At 43.0% G+C, this 20,401-nt stretch overlaps 1 protein-coding gene and 1 pseudogene across 1 annotated transcript; both read left to right on the top strand.

The window, feature by feature from the left end:
- The first annotated feature begins 1,584 nt into the window (after positions 1-1,584).
- LOC106583923 (uncharacterized) lies at positions 1,585-19,846 on the top strand. Its single transcript, XM_014168594.3, has 10 exons — positions 1,585-1,870; positions 7,493-7,646; positions 7,764-7,826; positions 8,024-8,078; positions 8,162-8,226; positions 8,505-8,567; positions 8,709-8,790; positions 16,729-16,830; positions 17,058-17,160; positions 17,450-19,846. Exons 2-10 carry the CDS (start codon positions 7,500-7,502, stop codon positions 18,264-18,266), a joined length of 1,497 nt encoding a protein of 498 aa, XP_014024069.1. The 5' UTR covers positions 1,585-1,870; positions 7,493-7,499; the 3' UTR covers positions 18,267-19,846.
- On the top strand, positions 7,347-7,425 carry LOC123729967 (uncharacterized; annotated as a pseudogene).
- Positions 19,847-20,401: the final 555 nt, after the last annotated feature.

Below are 20,401 nucleotides of genomic sequence, written 5' to 3'. Positions count from 1 at the left end.
CCCATCCTGGGAAAAATATGATTTGTCCCCCCCCAATATATCACTGAAACATAACTATGTAATTTAAATAATATTAATAATACGCAATGAAAGCAATTGTGCTGATTATAGACACTTAATAGCGCGTTTTTAAGTTTCAAAAGATTGCGACCCCCCCCACCCTTTGCCTCACAATGGTTTGATCCACTGCCAGTTCCTTAGTTGGCAAGGTAACAGAGGGGTCGTATCCACTGTCTGAAAGGCACTCAATGAACGTAACTGGCGTGAGGTTAATCCAGTCAATCGCGCACACACACTAGCTGAATATGCAGAGCTAGCGCGCAAATATGAACTATTAAGCTAGCTAGTACCTATTCCATTTATGTGGCCTCGTCAAAGATGGAATCTTTGCTATCGTCAATTTATTCCAAGATCAGCATGCAGATGATGTAAGTTAGTGCTTCAAAGTCCCTGTGATAAGGTTAGCGATAAACTGAAGTCCAAACTGAACAGAACTACACTCTCTTCTACCATTGTCTTAAATATATTTAATGTTCTCGTTGCAAAAGCTAAATTGTCGCAAGGGAACTTTTATTTATTTATTTTATTTCACCTTTATTTAACCCGGGTAACACCACTGAAATGGAATTGGTGCTCGCTAGCTTTGCAAATTCAGCTATTGTTGGAAGCCAGCCAATATGAAACAAACTATTCAAATTACAAAAGGTTGCAGCATATGTTGTGTAAATGGTGAACTCATACAGCTGTCAACTCTTGCCGTTTCAAATATTCTAGCTACCTATTAGATCGAAGCCCAAATAGAATGATAAAAGATAAGATGATAGAAGCCCATCTCCTACTGTAAATAACCTACACACTGTGTGTGTGTGTAGCCAGCCAGCCAGGTAGAAAAATGGCAGAAAAATAAAAGACGGACATCAGAGTATTTTTCAGTACACCAAAACGCAAAGTAAGAACCCTAGTAGCCTAATATCTCAAAGACTAGTTGATAAAATGTTCATAAGAAAGAAATGAAATTCTAATGGAAATGTTTCACAATGATGTCATTAGGCAGAGCAGGCAACAGATGGCACACAGACAGCAGAGTTGGGGACAGATATGCAGGGACAGACTGGCAGAGACAGGGAGTCTCAGGTAAGTTTGTTGAGTCTTTGTTTGGCAACATTATGAAAGGTTCTCAATTTGTTTTACTTGTAAAATAGGAACACAATTGGAAAATGCCATGGATACCCCCACTCTCAACTTAAACTGGTGACTGAACTAAGATTTGTTAAAGGCAATGGTATTACTGTTGTGATTAGTTGTGTAGTTTTGGGTACCGGTAGTTAGGAGTACGGCAAACACCTTATTTCTTTTGTTCCTCAATATACATTTACCATATTACAATGTAGGCTATGTGTTACAGCACTACTTTTGGTGTCCCCCTCAGGAATTGCTCTTGAGAAAATGTCATGTAATTGCCCCCTCCAAAGTTGATATCAGATTTTCGCCCCTGCTCCATACAGAAACTCCTTTCTAGATTGGCGAAACAACCAAAAATCGCACCTGCTGGAGGGAGACAGATTTTCCGCGGAGTTGGGCCTCACTCTTCCCCTTCCTCTATGTGGAAACCAGGTCTCACGTAAATTAGCCCGAAGCTTCGTGAAACATTAGAGGATCTGTCGCGACAGTATCGTCGCTTTACGTAGTCCCGCCATTTTAAGTTGAGGACAAATATTTTTTTTCCTGGCAAGAAGCTAACCAAGCTGAAGCTCAAGTATATTCATCTGTGGGGATACATCTTGCCTTGAACAATTAGAGTGCACGCTCTTATTCCACGTTGCCCAATTCTGGCTCTCTGAGTTTTAAAGGGATTGAATGAAGAGTTAAGGTGAGTGGGCCAGAAATGTGTTGTGTCCCTGAGTGGAGGCACGAGGCCTACGCTGGACAGTGGTTCGCGTTTTGGTAGATAACGTTACATATTCCAGTTTCGTTAACTAAACTTGTTAAAATGTACCACATTTGCACCATATTTCATTTTAGGTATCTGGTCTTTCTGCAATTAACTAGCTTAAAACTTTGGTGGATTGGCGAAGGTCCGTTGTTTGACTGCGTTGTTGGCTAACGTTAGCCTCACTGAGGTGTCTAGTCGGAAGCCAGACTAATCTAATCAAATTGTATTGGTCACATACACATGGTTAGGAAATGTTATTGCGAGGGTAACAAAATGCGTGTTCTAAAGGCGTCCTTATCCGGAACAGTTGGTGCATATATTATGGAATTGTGTCACACAATTGTGTGGAATTGTTCGTTTTAGTCTTGAGAAAGGTGCAATTCGAAGGACTCTCCCCGCCGCCTGCGCTATGTACACGCAGGAATTAATAGGATTCTTGAGGGGGGGCATCCCGTTAAAAAAATGTTTAGGCTGTTCGTGCGAACATTTGTTTTCCACAATACAAGCGGAAGTTCGGTGCCAAAGTCAACGCCCCCTCGTTGCTCATTGGGCAACAGTAGGGATTCTAAAATTAGCTGTTTGTTTAATTGCGGGTTATCATTGTGTGGTTTCCCAGCAGAGTAGACTCTTGTGTATTGCTGCCTTTTGCAGGTCAGTGTGGATTGCACATTTTGGTCACCGAGAAAATAGAATAAAAAGCGAATGGGAAACTTCAATTGCACCACTGTTTAACCGTACACCTATAAACTCTCCCCAAAAACCGACCAACCCATCCCACTACTTTGACCCTAAACGATCCTACACCAGGCCTTCTCTCAACGTCCTGTAGATCTTATGCGTTAAAATCTTACACCCAAATATTTATCTGCTGCTGCAATTACCACGTATCTTCTGTGACTTCTGCTCCATCAGTATTAGAGGTCGACCGATTTAATCGCAATGGCTGGTTTTAATTAGGGCCGATTCAAGGTTTTATAACAATCGGTAATCTGCATTTTTCAATCATGGCCGATTACATTGCACTTCACGAGGAGACTGCGTGGCAGGCTGACTACCTGTTATGCGAGTGCAGCAAGGAGCCAAGGTAAGGTGCTAGCTAGCATTAAACGCATCTTATAAATAACAATCAATAATCATTAGTTAACTACACATGGTTGATATTACAAGTTTATCTAGTTTGTCCTGCGTTGCATATACTTTGCCAAACGGGTGATTTAACAAGCGCATTTGTGAAAAAAGCACTGTCCTTGCACCAATGTGTACCTAACCATAAACATCAACGTCTTTCTTAGAATCATCACAAGTATATATTTTTAAACCTGCATATTTAGTTAATATGGCCTTGCTAACATGAATTTCTTGTAACTAGGGAAATTGTGTCACTTCTCTTGCGTTCTGTGCGTCAGGGTATATGCAACAGTTTGGGCCGCCTGGCTCGTTGCGAACTGTGTGAAGACCATTTCTTCCTAATAAAGATAGCCAACTTCGCCAAACGGGGGATGATATAACAAAAGCGCATTTGCGAAAAAAGTGCAATCGTTGCACAACTGTACCTAACCATAAACATCAATGCCTTTCTTAAAATTAATACACAAGTGTATTTTTTTTAAACCTGCATACATTAAAAGAAAGTCATGTTAGCAGGCAATATTAAACAAGGGAAATTGTCACTTCTCTTGCGTTCATTGCATGCAGAGTCAGGGTATATGCAACAGTTTGGACTGCCTGGCTCGTTGCGAACTAATTTGCCAGAATGTTACATAATTATGACATAACATTGAAGGTTGTGCAATGTAACAGCAATATTTAGACATATGGATGCCACCCGTTAGATAAAATACGGAACGGTTCCGTATTTCACTTAAAGAATAAACGTTTTATATTCGAAATGATAGTTTCCGGATTTGCCCATTATTAACTTCTCTAGGGTATGTGGGACGAAATCGTCCCACCTACTCAACAGCCAGTGGAATCCCGTGGCGCGATATTCAAATACCTTAGAAATGCTATTACTTCAATTTCTCAAACATATGACTATTTTACACCATTTTAAAGACAAGACTCTTGTTAATCTAACCACACTGTCCGATTTCAAAAAGGCTTTACAACGAAAGCAAAACATTAGATTATGTCAGCAGAGTACCCAGCCAGAAATAATCAGACACCCATTTTTCAAGCTAGCATATAATGCCACATAAACCCAAACCACAGCTAAATGCAGCACTAACCTTTGATGATCTTCATCAGATGACACTCCTAGGACATTATGTTATACAATACATGCATGTTTTGTTCAATCAAGTTCATATTTATATCAAAAACCAGCTTTTTACATTAGCATGTGACGTTCAGAACTAGCATACCCACCGCAAACTTCCGGTGAATTTACTAAATTACTCACGATAAACGTTCACAAAACAATTATTTTAAGAATTATAGATACAGAACTCCTTTATGCAATCGCTATGTCCGATTTTAAAATAGCTTTTCGGCAAAAGCACATTTTGCAATATTCTGAGTAGATAGCTCGCCATCACGGGCTAGCTATTTTGACACCCACCAAGTTTGGCACTCACCAAACTCAGATTTACTATAAGAAAAATTGGATTACCTTTGCTGTTCTTCGTCAGAGTGCACTCCCAGGACTTCTACTTCAATAACAAATGTTGGTTTGGTTCAAAATAATCCATAGTTATGTTCAAATATCCTCTGTTTTGTTCTTGCGTTCAAGACACTATCCGAAGGGTGACGCGCGGACGCGTATCATGACAAAAAAATTCTAAATATTCCATTACTGTACTTCGAAGCATGTCAAATGCTGTTTAAAATACATTTTTATGCGATTTTTCTCGTAAAAAAGCAATAATATTCCGACCGGGAAACCCTGTTTTCGTTCAGACTCTAAAAATGGACTCTTCACGTGCACCCGTCTCATGGTTCTCAGATCGACCACTTACCAAATGCGCTACTGTTTTTCAGCCTGGGACACCAGAGTCATCATTCAACGTTCTGGCGCCTTCTGAGAGCCTATGGGAGCCTCAGGAAGTGTCACGTTACAGCAGAGATCCTCAGTTTTCAATAGAGTGTAGAAGGCCAAGAAATGGTCAGAGGGCACTTCCTGTACAGAATCTTCTCAGGTTTTTGCCTGCCATATGAGTTCTGTTATACTCACAAACACCATTCAAACAGTTTTAGAAACTTTAGGGTGTTTTCTATCCAAAGCCAATAATTATATGCATATTCTCGTTTCTGGGCAGTAGTAATAACCAGATTAAATCGGGTACGTTTTTTATCCGGATGTGAAATTACTGCCCCCTACCCTAGAGAGGTTAATGATTTAAGGCTCGTATTTGTGTTATATTCTAATTAAGTCTATGATTTGATAGAGCAGTCTGACTGAGCGGTGGTAGGCAGCAGCAGGCTCATAAGCATTCATTCAAACAGCACTTTACTGCGTTTGCCAGCAGCTCTTCTCAATGCTTCAAGCATTGCGCTGTTTATGACTTCAAGCCTATCAACTCCCGAGATTAGGCTGGCAATACTAAAGTGCCTTTCAAGAACATCCAATAGTCAAAGGTATATGAAATACAAATGGTATAGAAAGAAATAGTCCTATAATAACTACAACCTAAAATGTCTTAGCTGGGAATATTGAAGACTCATGTTAAAAGGAACCACCAGCTTTCATATGTTCTCATGTTCTGAGCAAGGAACTTAAACGTTAGCTTTTTTACATGGCACATATTGCACTTTTACTTTCTTCTCCAACACTTTGTTTTTGCATTATTTAAACCAAATTGAACATGTTTCACTTTTTATTTGAGACTAAATAGATTTTATTGATGTATTATATTTAGTTAAAATAAGTGTTCATTGTTCATTCATTATTGTTGTAATTGTCATTATTACAAATATATATTTAAAAAATCGTCTGATTAATTGGTATCGGCTTTTTCGGTCCTCCAATAATCGGTATTGTTGTTGAAAAATCATAATCGGTCAACCTCTAATCAGCATAGTTGATCACCATGGCTATAAATGCAAGAAATCCAAACTTATTCAACTCGACATCTCTCGCGCTCTCTTCAGGCCTACTCACTTGGGGGCTCCCAGCCGACTCTCTCACCCTCGGGCTATCCTCTACTCTATTCGCTGCCTCAACATAGGATGCTTTTTGCTCCACTCGAACTCTAGCAATCTCAACCTGTCTCTCGGGGCACTTTCGATCCCCAGGTGCATGGGGACCCCCACAGTTGACACAGTGCTTTCTCTATCCTAACTGTACACTCCCTCTGACTATGCCCTCCTGTACATTTCTCATATTGTGCGATCTCCATTTTCCACACTGCTGCAACATGTCTAAATTGTAACTGACTTCAGTGGGCAAATGCACCACTTCGATGGCCACTGGCATGCTGGAGAAGTGTGCCCTTCATGGATCAATCCCGGTTTCAACTGTACCGGGCGGATTGCAGACAGCGTATATGGTGTCCTGTGGGTGAGTGGTTCATCAACGTTGTGAACAGAGGGCCCCATGATAGCGGTAGGTTTATGGTACGGGCAGGCATTTGCTACGGACAACTAACACACTTGCATTTTATTGATGGCAAATTGAATGCACAGAGATACTGTGATGAGATCCTGAGGCCCATTGCCGAAACATGAAGTGATGGATGAATGGCACGACATGATAATGCACGGCCCCATGTCGCAAGGATCTGTACACAATTCCAGGAAGCTGAAAATGTCCCAGTTCTTCCATGGCCTGCATACTCACCCGACATGTCACCCGTTGATCATGTTTGGGATGCTCTGGATCGACGTGTATACAGCGTGTTCCAGTTCCTGCCAATATCCAGAAACTTTGCACAGCCTTTTGAGGAGTGGGACAATATTCCACAGGCCCCAATCAACAGCCTGATTAACTCAGTGATGGAAATGTTGCACTGCATGAGGCAAATGGTCAGGCCAGATACTGACTGGTTTTCTGATCCACGCCCTTTTTTGGGTGGTATCTCTAACAGCTACATCTGTATTTCCAGTTGTGAAATCCATAGATTACGTCCTAATGCTTTTATTTCAATTGACTGATTTCCTTAATATGAGAACTGTAACTAACTCAGTAAAATCTTAAGTTGTTGCATTTTTATATTTGTGGTGTATCAGCCTAAAGCATTCACTATTCCTGCTAGCTAGCTAGCTAGCTCATGTTGACGAGTTAAAGTTAAACTGACTTTCCGGCCTTAATTTTCCTTGAAGCGTCTAGGTAAGGGAAGATTTGAGAATTGTTTGGCAACATTGATCAGTTCTCGACACTAGCTTCGAAGCTAGTTCCACACATCAAAATAAGATGTTGCCTTACCTTGCTAGCTACATGGAAATTATTTAGCTAGCTTTGCAGAAGAAATTGAGCTGCACATGGTTCTCACAATGGTCTTCCAAGCCTTTGTGGCTCTGTCCACACTGCCTAATGACAACACTGATGCAACCAACTCCATGTCCGCATATTATTAGTTCCTATGTAGTTTGTAAACGAAACATGTATTTTTCTCGCTGCAGGTGAAAGATGACCCAGTTTTTACCCCCCAATCTGCTGGCCCTATTTGCGCCGCGGGACCCCATACCATTTCTGACCCAGTTGGAGAAGCTTCCCCATGAGAAACACCACAACCAGCCATACTGTGGCATCGCTCCCTTCATCAGGCACTTTGAGGTAAGGCAAACCTACCTAGCTGTTGTGCAATTACACTCATTAATGAGATGGATAGTTGGCTATTTGATTGAATGCCTAGCATTTCTTAGCCTAACTTTTTTTGGACTGTTTTGATAGGATCCCAGAGATGCCCCTCCCCCTACTAGGGCAGAAACTCGTGATGAGAGGTTGGAGAGAAAGGTGAGACAATTGGAAGAGGTGTCACTTCCCTTTGGCCATTTCCTTTCACTTTTAGTCTCTGAAACCTCAATGCGTATCTGAATAAGATTGGATAAGTTGAAGTCTTCAGTAGGGTGTACTAGTACATGGCTTTAATGTACAGTAACCATTTGGGGTTTGAGTCTGAGGGGCCTAGCTAACCTGTTTCTGTTTTACAGAGGAGGGAGAAGATTGAGAGGAGGCAGACGGTTGTGGAGACAGAACTGAAGCTCTGTAAGTTGACATGAGCTTTTGTGACATTCATAGGATTTACTGAAAGTTGAAGTCAGGTTGTAATATTGGCTTCTGCCTTCTAGGGGATCCACACAATGACCCCAATGCTCAGGGGGATGCCTTCAAGACCCTGTTTGTGGCTCGTGTTGTAAGTGTGCATTATACAGGCCATCTTCCATGTTCCATGGCATCTTTACCTTCCATCCTGATTTGGCCACTGATACTTAAACCGGGTAGTGATTAATAACAAATGAAGCACACATACACCACAATAAAATGAAAACCAAGCATCCACTTTTTCTGTCGAATGGTATGAATGCCAGAAGTGTGTTCTGAGGACAATTCTAAGACCAAGCTGCCAGTGAAGTTTACACCTTTTGTATTTGGCACATGTGATCGACGTTAACTGTGTTATCATTGCTGCAGAATTATGACACAACGGAATCCAAGCTTCGCCGTGAGTTTGAGGTCTACGGACCCATCAAACGGGTACGTTTTGTCTGTCTCCCAAACCACCCATTGGTTTTACAATACAGCTTATTGGCCATTTGTTAGTGGCAGTTGGTCCTCTTGCCCCCCCCCCCCCCCAGCTTGTTCAGCTAGCTTTTTTATAGTCGCTCTTTCTTCCAGATCTACATCGTCTACAACAAGCGGTCAGGGAAGCCCAGAGGCTACGCCTTCATAGAGTACGAGCACGAGAGAGACATGCACTGTGAGTACCACGAGAGACCAACCCCCTCATAACCCACCTCATCTCAAATGGGAGTCTGAATGCTGGGAGGGTACGTAGGTGGGATAGTATTTGTTGAAGGACTTGTGTAAGTGAGAAATGACGAAGGACGCACCAGATTAATTTTGGGAGCTTACAAATGGTTTTAATTTCACTATAGGTTTAGAAGTTGTAGCAGTTGGTGTTGCTGACTATTAGTTAACATCAGCACCTTATACTCTTGCCCAGGGTACGAGGAAGCCTCTTGACTGCATATACTCCCTTTTTTATGGCGCAAACTGACTAGGCTCCGTTTTTAAAATGTGTTTATATTTTTTTTCTGTACTGCACTAGCAGCTTTTGCTGTCCTTGGTGCGATTTTCCCATTGAAGGGCCATGATGGGTGTTGGTTTTACATTTATCCATAGTCCTAGGCCCACTCTTAATATCTGCCAAAAATAAAATGTTCACACTGCTGAGCCACACTGAGCTGGTCTGATTATGCTGCGAGGACATGTTGAATGGAAAGTATCCAGAGTATGGTTTGGATTAGAACAATGGTATGAAAAGAGTCGGAGACAAGAACTAGCTGGCAAGTAGGCTTGGGCGGTATCCAGATTGTCATACTTTCATACCGACCTTGTCATATACTGGGATATTCGGTAATACTGGCACTGAACACAAGCGGTGCTATTTTCAAAACCCACTGATACTCTAATCTGAAGGTTAGCATTGCTAACAAGTACATGTAAAATTCCATAGAGAATGCTAACAACCGCATTGTGAACATTTTGTACAGTTTCTGACCTAAACTATACAAGTAACTCATGCTACACAGTTTGCTGTATGCACAAAACCAATATATACCAACAAGGCTCTTGATCCAGGAGGGGATTCTCTGCTGTTACCAAGTGAATGCTTGATTTTGGAAGAAGCTAACCACTTAGCTAGATGGCTAACTAGCTACTATATTAGCAAACCAAACACAGAGGAGTTAGCACATTTTAGACTTAACTTTTAGACTTACTGTAATTAGATCACCTGGCGCATGATGCGCAACAGTGAATGACTCCCAAGGCTCCGGTCTCTTGTAGTTGTGTGCTTGTAAACAGACACCACATGACAGGGGACTACAGTAAGCTTCATAATGTGACGGGTGAAATTGAGAACTCAGTGTTTATCTCCTAACGTATTGTACAAGTTGACTGCAGGTTTTTCCATACTGTTGAAGCAATTTCTTTTAAGTTTGATAAATTTGAACATTAAGTAGCTACAAATGTTCAAATTTATCAAACTTCAAAGAAATTGTTTCAACAGTACGGAAAAACCATCCTTGTCTTTTTCCGAATACCCCGGTATACGGTATACCGCCCAAGCCTACTGGCAAGGGGGTTAAAAATATGGATCCACAGTCCATACAAGTTGAAGGTACAACTCTGAACACAAGGGTCACCAAAATCCATCCATCCTTTTTATTTTCAGAACTTTGAGTTTAGAATGGCTATGTTATTAATTAGGGGAAACAAGGTGCTGAGGGAGGTTTGTGTGATGTCTGTCTTGTGTTTGTGGCGCATGATGACCTCTTGACTAACTCAAGAAAGGGTTTCTGTACTGCACTTGTCTGAGTGAGTGCAGTTAGTCCAGCCATGGTACTTCTATGTGGCGGTGCCATTCGTGGGGAGATTTGGCCTATGTCTTGTATGTATAAACAACTTCTAAGCCTTGTTCTTCTGGTCACCTTGAATGCCTTTGCTTGCTTTAGGTTAGGCCTGTAATGGTTAGTGTTAAGTCATCTGTGGAACAGGTGGGTTCCCTGGTTGGACCACCAACGGTAAGCTACAGGTCACCAACAGGCTACTACCCCCCCCCCCCCCCCCAACTTGTCTGGTTAATTTGGGTACCCTCTCTGTGCTTTTGTGACACTAGGCCATTTCTATCAGCTCATATCAGTGGTCCTCCACCCTGGTCCTGGCGATCTACCATGCCCGCTGGTATTATTCTCATTTATCGAATTTAAACAAATTATCAGGCAGACTGGTGTTCCCGGTCTAAATCTGTCCTCTAAGATTGCTACTTACTGGCTACCTTCCAGGCCGACTACATTGCAGTCACTTGCCAGATTTCACATCACCTGAGTAGGTGTTTTACATATCAGCTAACCAAATCATATAAAATAAGAATCTGATGTCTGACTGCTAGTCGGTGGTGAGGCAAGTATCCGCACAGCGCGACTACAATGTAGCTGGCCTGAAACGCAGCCACTGATTAATTGCTGGAACACTTAGGGTCATGCACCCATGGTGCAATGAACAGGCAGGGAGTAGTGTTCCCTGGGACCAGGGTCGCCCACCCTTGGTATGATGTGACTCAGGTGAGGGTTGACTTGTGAGGGGATGTCTATGCTGGCTCTGCAGTGTATTAATTGTTTGTTGTTCTCATTGCCACTGCAGCCGCCTATCTGTGATGGCTATTGGCCAGAGCTGGCTTGCAGATGATGATGATGATGATTATGATACATCTACACCCTACTACCACAGCTCAGTATATGGTTGGTATGATGGGTTTGTATGATGGGTAAGCTTTCTTTCCACCCTCCATCCTCCTATTTAGGGAAGAAGAGCTATGTTCAATGGGCAAAGCACATTTTTTTTGAAGCTGCTTAAATGTTGCTTCAACAATATTGACATTGATAAGACTGATCTGGTGCTTTGACCATTGAACGCACCCCCAGGCCATTAGTCAGTTAATGGGTGCCCTATGAGTTTTCCTTTTGTGTTAAAGCCACCTCAGATGTATCCATTTTAGCACTTGTACAATAGACCAAAGTGCTTTTACTATTTGAGTATTTTAGTTGTCTGAAACAGCATTTTATCAAGTTGTCTCTTGCATAATCATTAAAAGGACAATATTTTGCATAACATTGCATCAAAAAGACCACACGCCCAAAACAAAATCCCCTAGCATTGTAAGTTAAGGTCCTTTCTTGTGTGCGTTGAGCTGGCTTTAATGGAATAGGGTTACGAAGGGACTCTACACACTTTTACAGCAAGGCACATACTTATGCGCACATGTAGCTTTGTCCCTACTATATAACTAGGCAAGAGCAGATGCCAACAAGAGCATAGCGGTAGCTCATTCAGACATGGCAGTCATCTCACCCCCAGATCTCTTTACCACAGCTGATAGCAAGGATCCGGTGTATTCAGCTAATAGAACCAGTCTAGTGAGGAAACATGTCACCACTGTTACTAGTCTCCATTTATTCTAGCCTACACCAAACACATCCAATTTTCTCTAGATACATACCTTTCTGTTTCTTAAAAAAATACATTTATATGCACCGTATGTGTGCTTGTATAGTAAGATCGTATTTAGGCCATGTTTTTGGGGTCGAGGTAAGGCCCTTTGATTAAAGTCCTCTCTGATTGGTTGAGAAGGTTATGGTTTGTGGTAAGACAAACCTGGATTGGTTAGGTTAGTGAGGGGTTGTGGTAAGGCCCCCTGGTAGTATAAACCTGTGAGGTGTCATTAAAGTACAGGGATGATTTGCTATGATCTAGATGGGGTTCTGGTAAGGCCCTCAGATTGGCTATAAAAGTGAGTGGTTCTGGTAAGGCCCTCTGATTGGATATAAAGAGGAAAGAGTCCTCTGTGCTGTTTCCCATTGGATCGTCTACCACAGCAGAGCAGACCAGTGTAGAGGCCAGGATGGGTCATCATGGATCTCGCCGAATTCTTCGGTCATAATAGACTGATCCCAAGACTGTCTGGGCCAAGGGAGTATATATTTGTGTCTATTCTGAGTTTGATTCAGAAGCTGCAGTCTGTGGTGGTAAATCTGGCAGGAGCCTGCCATGTTGACTTGCAACTGGAAGCCCTATGCTCTGGGAGGTTCTGAGTCCGACACTGCGCTCGTGGTAAGGTAGTTGGTGAAAAAGAAACACAGCAGCCCATAAAGCCCCCCACTAAGGTATGTGAACATGGTCACATTTGCTCGTATCGAGATGACCCCTCCCCTATATCTCCCCCTCTAGACCAGTATTACAAGGTCAGAGGTTGTATGTAAGGCAACCTAATTTACTCTAGCCTCAATATAGTCTGAAGCACAACATGTATTGGGTAAGAAGATTGCAGCATTGCCATTCAAGGTCATATACTCTGGCAATCAGTAAATATTCAGGAACTCAAACCAATGTGTCACTGGTATTTTATTTCTCACTGAACTGTGGGGGGGCGGCTAAGGACGTGCCTAAGATGTCAGCATTTGCAGTGCAGTATCCACCTGTGGTTTGTCACTAACCACGTTTCCATCCAGGTTTTATGTGAGTAAAGTCATACTGGATTAAAAGATCACGACAGCTGTGATGGAAACAGGAATTTTTGGTGCAATTTTATAAATGCTGACAGAATTTGTTAGTTTGGCATGGTGGGATCTTTCTGTGTCTGTAGAATTTAATTATGTGTGGAATAGCGGTGTAAATGCCTTTTATGCAAAATATTGATTGTAATTATAATCTTATCAAAGTAAACTTGGAGTCAAGTGACTATGGTGTGTGTGTGTGTGGTCCTCCCATTACGACTTGGGGAAACCATGTAGTTTAATAGGCTACCGATTTTAAAATATGTGTGGTGAAAAGTGCACGGTGATAAGCTTGATTTTCCTTTCCAATAAATATCGAGGGTCTTGTGCTGGTGACATGATGATCGATTGTTTGACTGCCGTTAGACAAAATATTCTCATCCATTATTATCTCGTGTAGACTAGCCTATCCGTACTGTATATGCAAGCTTTTGGGTAGAGCACACGCGCCAAGACCAGCGTAGGCACATTTGCTATTAAATGCAAGTTTGTGACAACTCATTTTTTATACATCAGAATTTAAGCGAAAAAGTTGTGTGCACTACGTCATCGCGCACTGATTTTTTTAAATGTTTAATTTTTTATCTGCAACAAGTCAGTTTGGTGGGAAAATTCGCATTTGATGTGAATTTGAGAATATTTGCTTTCAAATCTGTCGCCAATTGGATGGAAACCTAGCTACTGGTTGAAAATCCCCAATTCCACCTAAGTGGTTAGACGTGCTTTGGTAAGTGAGGTGGGTGTCTGATTTGACCCATGGTGACTCCTATTCACTGTTCCTTCTGGGTAAGAGGTTGATGTGAAAATGCGCAAATACATTTCTCATCAATTTGTTGGGTAATATAATAGTATGGTGCGACCATGAATTACTGTCATCTGATTTTAATTTCGAGTGCGCAAGCATTTTTCACACAACAGACTCTCAAACGCAGTCCGCATCAAAGTACTGTCAACTGCTTGGACCACTTGTTTACATTTTATTCATTTAGCAGACACACTTATCCAGGGTCCCTGCTCATCTGCGTGAACGTGCCTTAGGCATGCTGCAAGGAGGCATGAGGACTGCAGATGTGGCCAGGGCAATACATTGCAATGTCTGTACTGTGAGACGCCTAAGACGGCGCTACAGGGAGACAGGACGGACAGCTGATCGTCCTCGCAGTGGCAGACCACGTGTAACACCTGCACAGAATCAGTACATCCGGATGGCAACAACTGCCCGAGTTACACCAGGAACGCACAATCCCTCCATCAGTGCTCATACTGTCCGAAATGGGCTGAGAGAGGCTGGACTGAGGGCTTGTAGGCCTGTTGTAAGGCAGGTCCTCACCAGACATCACCGGCAACAACGTCGCCTATGGGCACAAACCCACCGTCGCTGGACAAACCCACCGACAGGACTGGCAAAAAAGTGCTCTTCACTGACGAGTCGTGGTTTTGTCTCACCAAGGGTGATGGTCGGATTCGCTTTTATCGTCAAAGGAATGAGCGTTACACTGAGGCCTGTACTCTGGAGCGAGATATATGTGGAGGGTCCGTCATGGTCTTGGGCGGTGTGTCACAGCATCATTGCCTGCAATGACAACAAGCGCAGTCCAATCAACGCTGTGCTTAACAGGGAAGACATCCTCCTCCCTCATGTGGTACCCTTCCTGCAGGCTCATCCTGACATGACCCTCCAGCATGACAATGCCACAAGCCATACTGCTTGTTCTGTGTGATTTCCTGCAAGACAGGAATGTCGGTGTTCTGCCATGGACAGCGAAGAGCCCGGATTTCAATCCCATTGAGCACGTCTGGGACTTGTTGGATTGGAGGGTGAGGGCTTGGACCATTCCCCCTAGAAATGTCCGGGAACTTGCAGGTGCCTTGGTGGAAGAGTGGGGTAACATCTCACAGCAAGAACTGGCAAATCTGGTGCAGTCCATGAGGAGGAGATGCACTGCAGTACTTAATGCACCTGGTGGCCACACCAGATACCGACTGTTACTTTTGATTTTGACCCCGCCCCTTTGTTCAGGGACACGTTATACCATTTTTGTTAGTCACGTGTATGTGGAACTTTGCTGTGAGGATTTTTCTTTTTGCTGAGTTTATAATTGATTTTGAGTATTTTTGCTTGCTTCCTTAGATGTAATATTTTAGCTTAGTCGTGGGCCAACTCAAGGCTGTTGATTGGTCTAAAATCCTCAAACTCAACTCTGGACCTTGGAAGCCTGTTCCCCCCTAATCAGAGACTGATTTTAGACCTGGGACACCAGGTGTGCATTTACAAGGTAGACCAGAAAAGCAGCAGGCTCGGGACTGCGTAGGGTAACACGCTGACCAAACCGGACGCACGCATGTTGATTTGTTGTTGTTGTTGTACCCCCACACCAGACGTGATCAGGACACGGAGATTGAAATATCAAAACAAACTCTGAACCAATTATATTAATTTGGGGACAGGTTGAAAAGCATTAAACATTTATGGCAATTTAGCTAGCTAGCTTGCTGCTGTTAGCTAATTTGTCCTGGGATATAAACATTGGGTTATTTTACCTGAAATGCATAAGGTCCTCTACCCCGACAAATAATCCACAGATAAAACGGTAAACCGAATTCCTTTCTCATCTCTCCTTCCTCAGGCTTCTTTTTTACTTCTTTGGACTTTATATGGAGGTTGGCAACCAACTTTACGGTGCGTTACTACAACCGACTGGAGTGTGGACGTCAGTTCATCTTTCAGTCATCCACGTGGGTACATGCTCCTAAAAACCAATGAGATGGGAGAGGCCGGACTTGCAGCGCGTCGAGCGTCAAATAGAATTTATATTTAAGCGCCTGGCCACGTAGACGCTCGAGCAGTGTGGGTGAAATGATTGAATAACGTGTGTACATTTATTTTGCAGTGCACGTGACGCGAGCGGTGTGGTCAGCATGTAAGAATTGCGTACCCTTGGTCTAAACTATAGCCGTTTTAGCTTCATGGTAAAATGAGCCATGCAACAGTAAGCGGTTGACCCTCTTCAACAGTAGTGTGGTCACTACTGGACCTTAGTAAGACTTAAATTATTTTAAAGCAGTGTTTCACTTTTTCGGTGTCTGGTGCTCCACAGAAACCACACATGAACAGAGCAATCATTATATGCCTATCTTTAATGTTTTGTTTGAATATATTATGACACACTTGATATAATAAAATCTAATGTTTGAAATTTTAATAATAAATGCTTTAAATGGCAGTTTTGTCAACCTTATCTGCTATACCGGCTCACTTGTGATTTGAGGCTAGAATGAATTTCTTTATTCTATCCCTCTAGCATTTCAAAATAAAGATTTACTGAAGTAAAGTGCTTGCACAACAAAATACATAAACTGTGGTACATCTTCAAAAAAGAGAGATGTGCAGGTAAATGCAGCATTTAGTGGTGGAAAAAGGTCTACTACTACATGGTCTGTCTGCCCAGAGAGCAGCCCCACACTACCTCACCTGCTCCTGGTCAGTATATTCATGCACTCTTTGTTAAACTTACCCTTAAAACTGCAGAGCTACAACTTACCCTTCTCTACCCTTTTCTCATCACCCCCCCTCCCCCCAGCTGCCTACAAGCATGCAGACGGGAAGAAGATCGACGGAAGGAGAGTGCTGGTGGATGTGGAGAGAGGCCGCACTGTGAAGGGATGGCATCCCCGCAGGCTAGGTGAGGAACTGCACATGATCTCTGTGACGGTGCATAATTATCCATACTACAGTCATGCCATCTTAAAATCTTAACACTGAATTCACTGAGCGTTTTGGAAAGGATGATTCTCACATTGGCATTGGTCATTTATGAATCCCTTTTAATATTTTGTCAGTTTTAAATGCTTTCATTTCCTGTCTATGATTTCTGTATCACAATGAGCCCTGTTTTCTGTCCCCAACCAGGCGGTGGTCTTGGTGGGACAAGGAGAGGCGGGGCTGACGTCAACATCAAGCACTCTGGAAGAGACGACACCTCACGTTATGATGACCACCCCCCAATTGGAGGGTGAGTACCTACACTGGGCCCTTGGGGTGGTCTGCTAAGGGAGGGTTGTCACCCTATTTTAAATAGGCCCTACCCATTAGACCTGAAAGAATTGGATAATCTGAAGGCAAGATGGATTTATTACCATATTCCTTAGTTACATCTATCCAATTATTTTAGATCTGTGCAGGTGTTGAGGGTATGGGCTAGCGGTAGATTTGGGATTGGACATTTTGTTGTTTGACTGACTTGATATTTTCTGTATAGAGGTTTGACAGTTGACTTATTTTTGCCCTTCTCTTCACCTCAGGGAACGTGAGCGTGAACGTGGACCTGAGCCCAGAGGGGAACGCAGAGAGCGCAGCCGTGAGCGTGAACGGGGGGGGGAGAAAGAGCGCGGTGGCGAGAGAAGGCGGTCCCGGTCCCGGGAAAGACGCAGGCGCAGCTCCCGCTCCAGGGAGAGGGGCGACAGGGGTCTGGGCCAGGCAGGGCCCGGAGAGGAGAGCGTAGTGGGTGGCAGGAGGAGAGACCGAGAGAGGGAGCGGGGGGGAGGAGGGCCAGGGGGAGACAGTCATAGCAGGGAGAGGAGCAGAGACAAAGGTGAAAGGAAGAGGAGGAGCCGCAGCCGAGAGCGCAAGCGAGACCGGGAGAGGGGCAAGGGTGGTGAGGGGGATGAGGGCTTGGGGCTAGGAGATGGTATGATGGGGGAGGGAGGAGAGAGGATGCCTGAAGAGCCTAGTGTGGGTGAGGAAGTGGGAGAGGAGCGTGGCGGGAGGGAGCGGGACAGAGACAGGGAGCGGGACCGTGACCGGAGGCGCAGCCACAGGGACAAGGACCGGGAAAGGGACCGGGAGAGGCACAGGGGGGACAGGGAGAAAGACAGGGAGCATAAGAGAGATAGGGAGCGGGGTAGCGGGGAGCGCAGGGAGGACCGGCATGGCTCTCTCCTGCTCCCCTCGGCCGAGCAGGACGACGTGGGTAATGGGGAGGAGGGCGACGCGCCGCCCCAGCCAGAGGAGAATAGCCAGGATGGGTTGACGATGGACCAAGAGTCGGTGCAATCGGGGGAGGGTTACGTTTCCAATGAGAACGGCTACAAGATGGAGACCCAGGCAGACGAATATTAAGAGGGGCTTTGCCATCTTTACTAATTTCCTTTTTTATTTTTTTTTATTTTTTTTATACAACACAAACCCACATACCCCTTCCCTGTTAGTGTGAAGGATATTGTAATGAGCTGCTGCCCTGTTAGAAACCACAACGGCGCAGTGTAGGCATAAGAAACAAACTGTCTGTTTTCTGGGTTAAGTAGGGTTTTGTTTCTTCTGTATTTGAACCCCCAGAACTAGGTCCACACCACAATTATTTCAAACCCGCCCCTCGGTAACAAACTGAGAACGGTGCTCACTATCCCTTAACATTCACACTCTCCCCCAACTGGAATTTTAATCTGACATTCTGCTCTGTCAGGTACTTGTCTGATTACAATCCCTTTACGAGCGAGGCAGAGATGGCGTAGTTAGGGTGAAATATATGTTTCTCTTTTTCTTAATCTCTGTTGGTGTATTTTTCTTTATTCAACCTGGGTTGTTTTTTGGGGGGTAGTTAGTGGGGTTAAGTTTTGGTTTTATTTAACATTTCCCCCCATGTGAGTTGTATGAATCCATGATCTCACAAATGCAGTACCCTAATCTAATGTTAGATATTTCTTTTTTTTTTCCATAATTTGAGCCTTCATGTTCCTTTTTTACTTTAAAGTACAACCCTGAGAACGTCTTACTCAACTGTCTGGACACATACGTCTACCCTCAAGAAAATGTACAGCAACAGCTAGGTTTCCATTCAATTGGCGACAGATTTTCATGCACATATTCTTGAATCTGCATAAAAACATTATGCGCATGTTTCCATCCTATTGACTTGTTGCAAATAAAAGCATTTTGTGGTTAAATTCCCATGTATCAAAAATGAAAAGCTAGTTAAATGGGTTTCATCACATTATCAACTCCAATGATTGCATTATAGCGAGTATGCTCACTTTGGTATTGGCATGTGTGCTCTAACCAATAGCACGATCTGCGTGCTGTTGGCTAGAGCGCACATAGCCTACATGATGACATCATATGGACAAAATAGTACTTATTTTCTTTACAGCCAAGCATAGGTTATCATATCACCAGACGAAGACCCTAGATATTTATTGGAAAGTAGCATGAAGCTAAATTACCTTGCATTTTCACCACCCTGTGAAGTTCATAATTTATTTCATCTGTAGTTTAATGAACAGCATGCTTTCCCGACTAGTTGTAGTGGGAGGACCACATGACTCCAAGTTTACTTCAATATGATGGTTATTGTATCAATATTTGCTCATAAAAGCGTTTCTACTGACGTTCCTCTAATTCATTTTATTGACAAGATTCCACTTTGTCTAGTGTATTTTTGTTTTGACATTTGGATAATTTACCCAAAAAATGTCTAAGGTCTGTCATTACTTTTGTATCTGTATGTTACTCACATAAAGCTTGGCCTGAAACCAGGTTATTGAAAATGGGGGGAGGGGGGGGGAGTAAGGAAATGTGTTGCAAAGTGCATGTACAAGAGTTGGCAAATATTGCTCATTTTTATTCTGTAAAGCAAGACTGAGGAACCCACTGAATGAAATTGTTCTGATTCTCCTGAAATAAAGTTTTTGTTTTTGTTGAAACATTTAGTCAGTCAGTGTCATCCTGTTCAGTAATCTAAATGACCAGGTTCATCATTGGTTGGCATCCAACGTTATGGTGCATTACCGCCACCTACTGTACTGGAGTGCGGGCCAGCAACTGGGAGAAACTAAATCAATCGTACCTTGTGACCAATTTCACACCATTGAATTGAAATCCATCGTAAACATGAAAAAGTTGCTAATGTAAACATGATTTTTTTGAGGAAGAGTGAAATAATTGATGTTGAAATCAAAAACCAAACGATTTGAAGCAAAATGTATAGAATTCTAAACTATATCAAAAGCAAAACCCCAAAACTTGCAAAGACAATATTAAAGCCAGAGCAAAAACCTGAAATTATTGAAAAATGTATTTGAAAACCAATGCAAAAATAGTTTTCAGTTCAAGTTCCCCAACAACCAATCATATTGAATCCATTTCCACTATGCTCTTGGCTGCAATTACTACCCTTTGGTTATGCTACTCGTCTTGCTCTCGATTTCTTTGCTTTCACTGACTTTTTTTTAAATTGTGAGTTTTGGCTTTTTGTTGTT

Source organism: Salmo salar, chromosome 23 (assembly GCF_965601325.2).
Source record: "Salmo salar chromosome 23, fSalSal1, whole genome shotgun sequence".
In the NCBI taxonomy this organism is placed as follows: Eukaryota; Metazoa; Chordata; class Actinopteri; order Salmoniformes; family Salmonidae; genus Salmo; species Salmo salar.
This window is presented reverse-complemented; position numbering and strand designations above follow the sequence as displayed.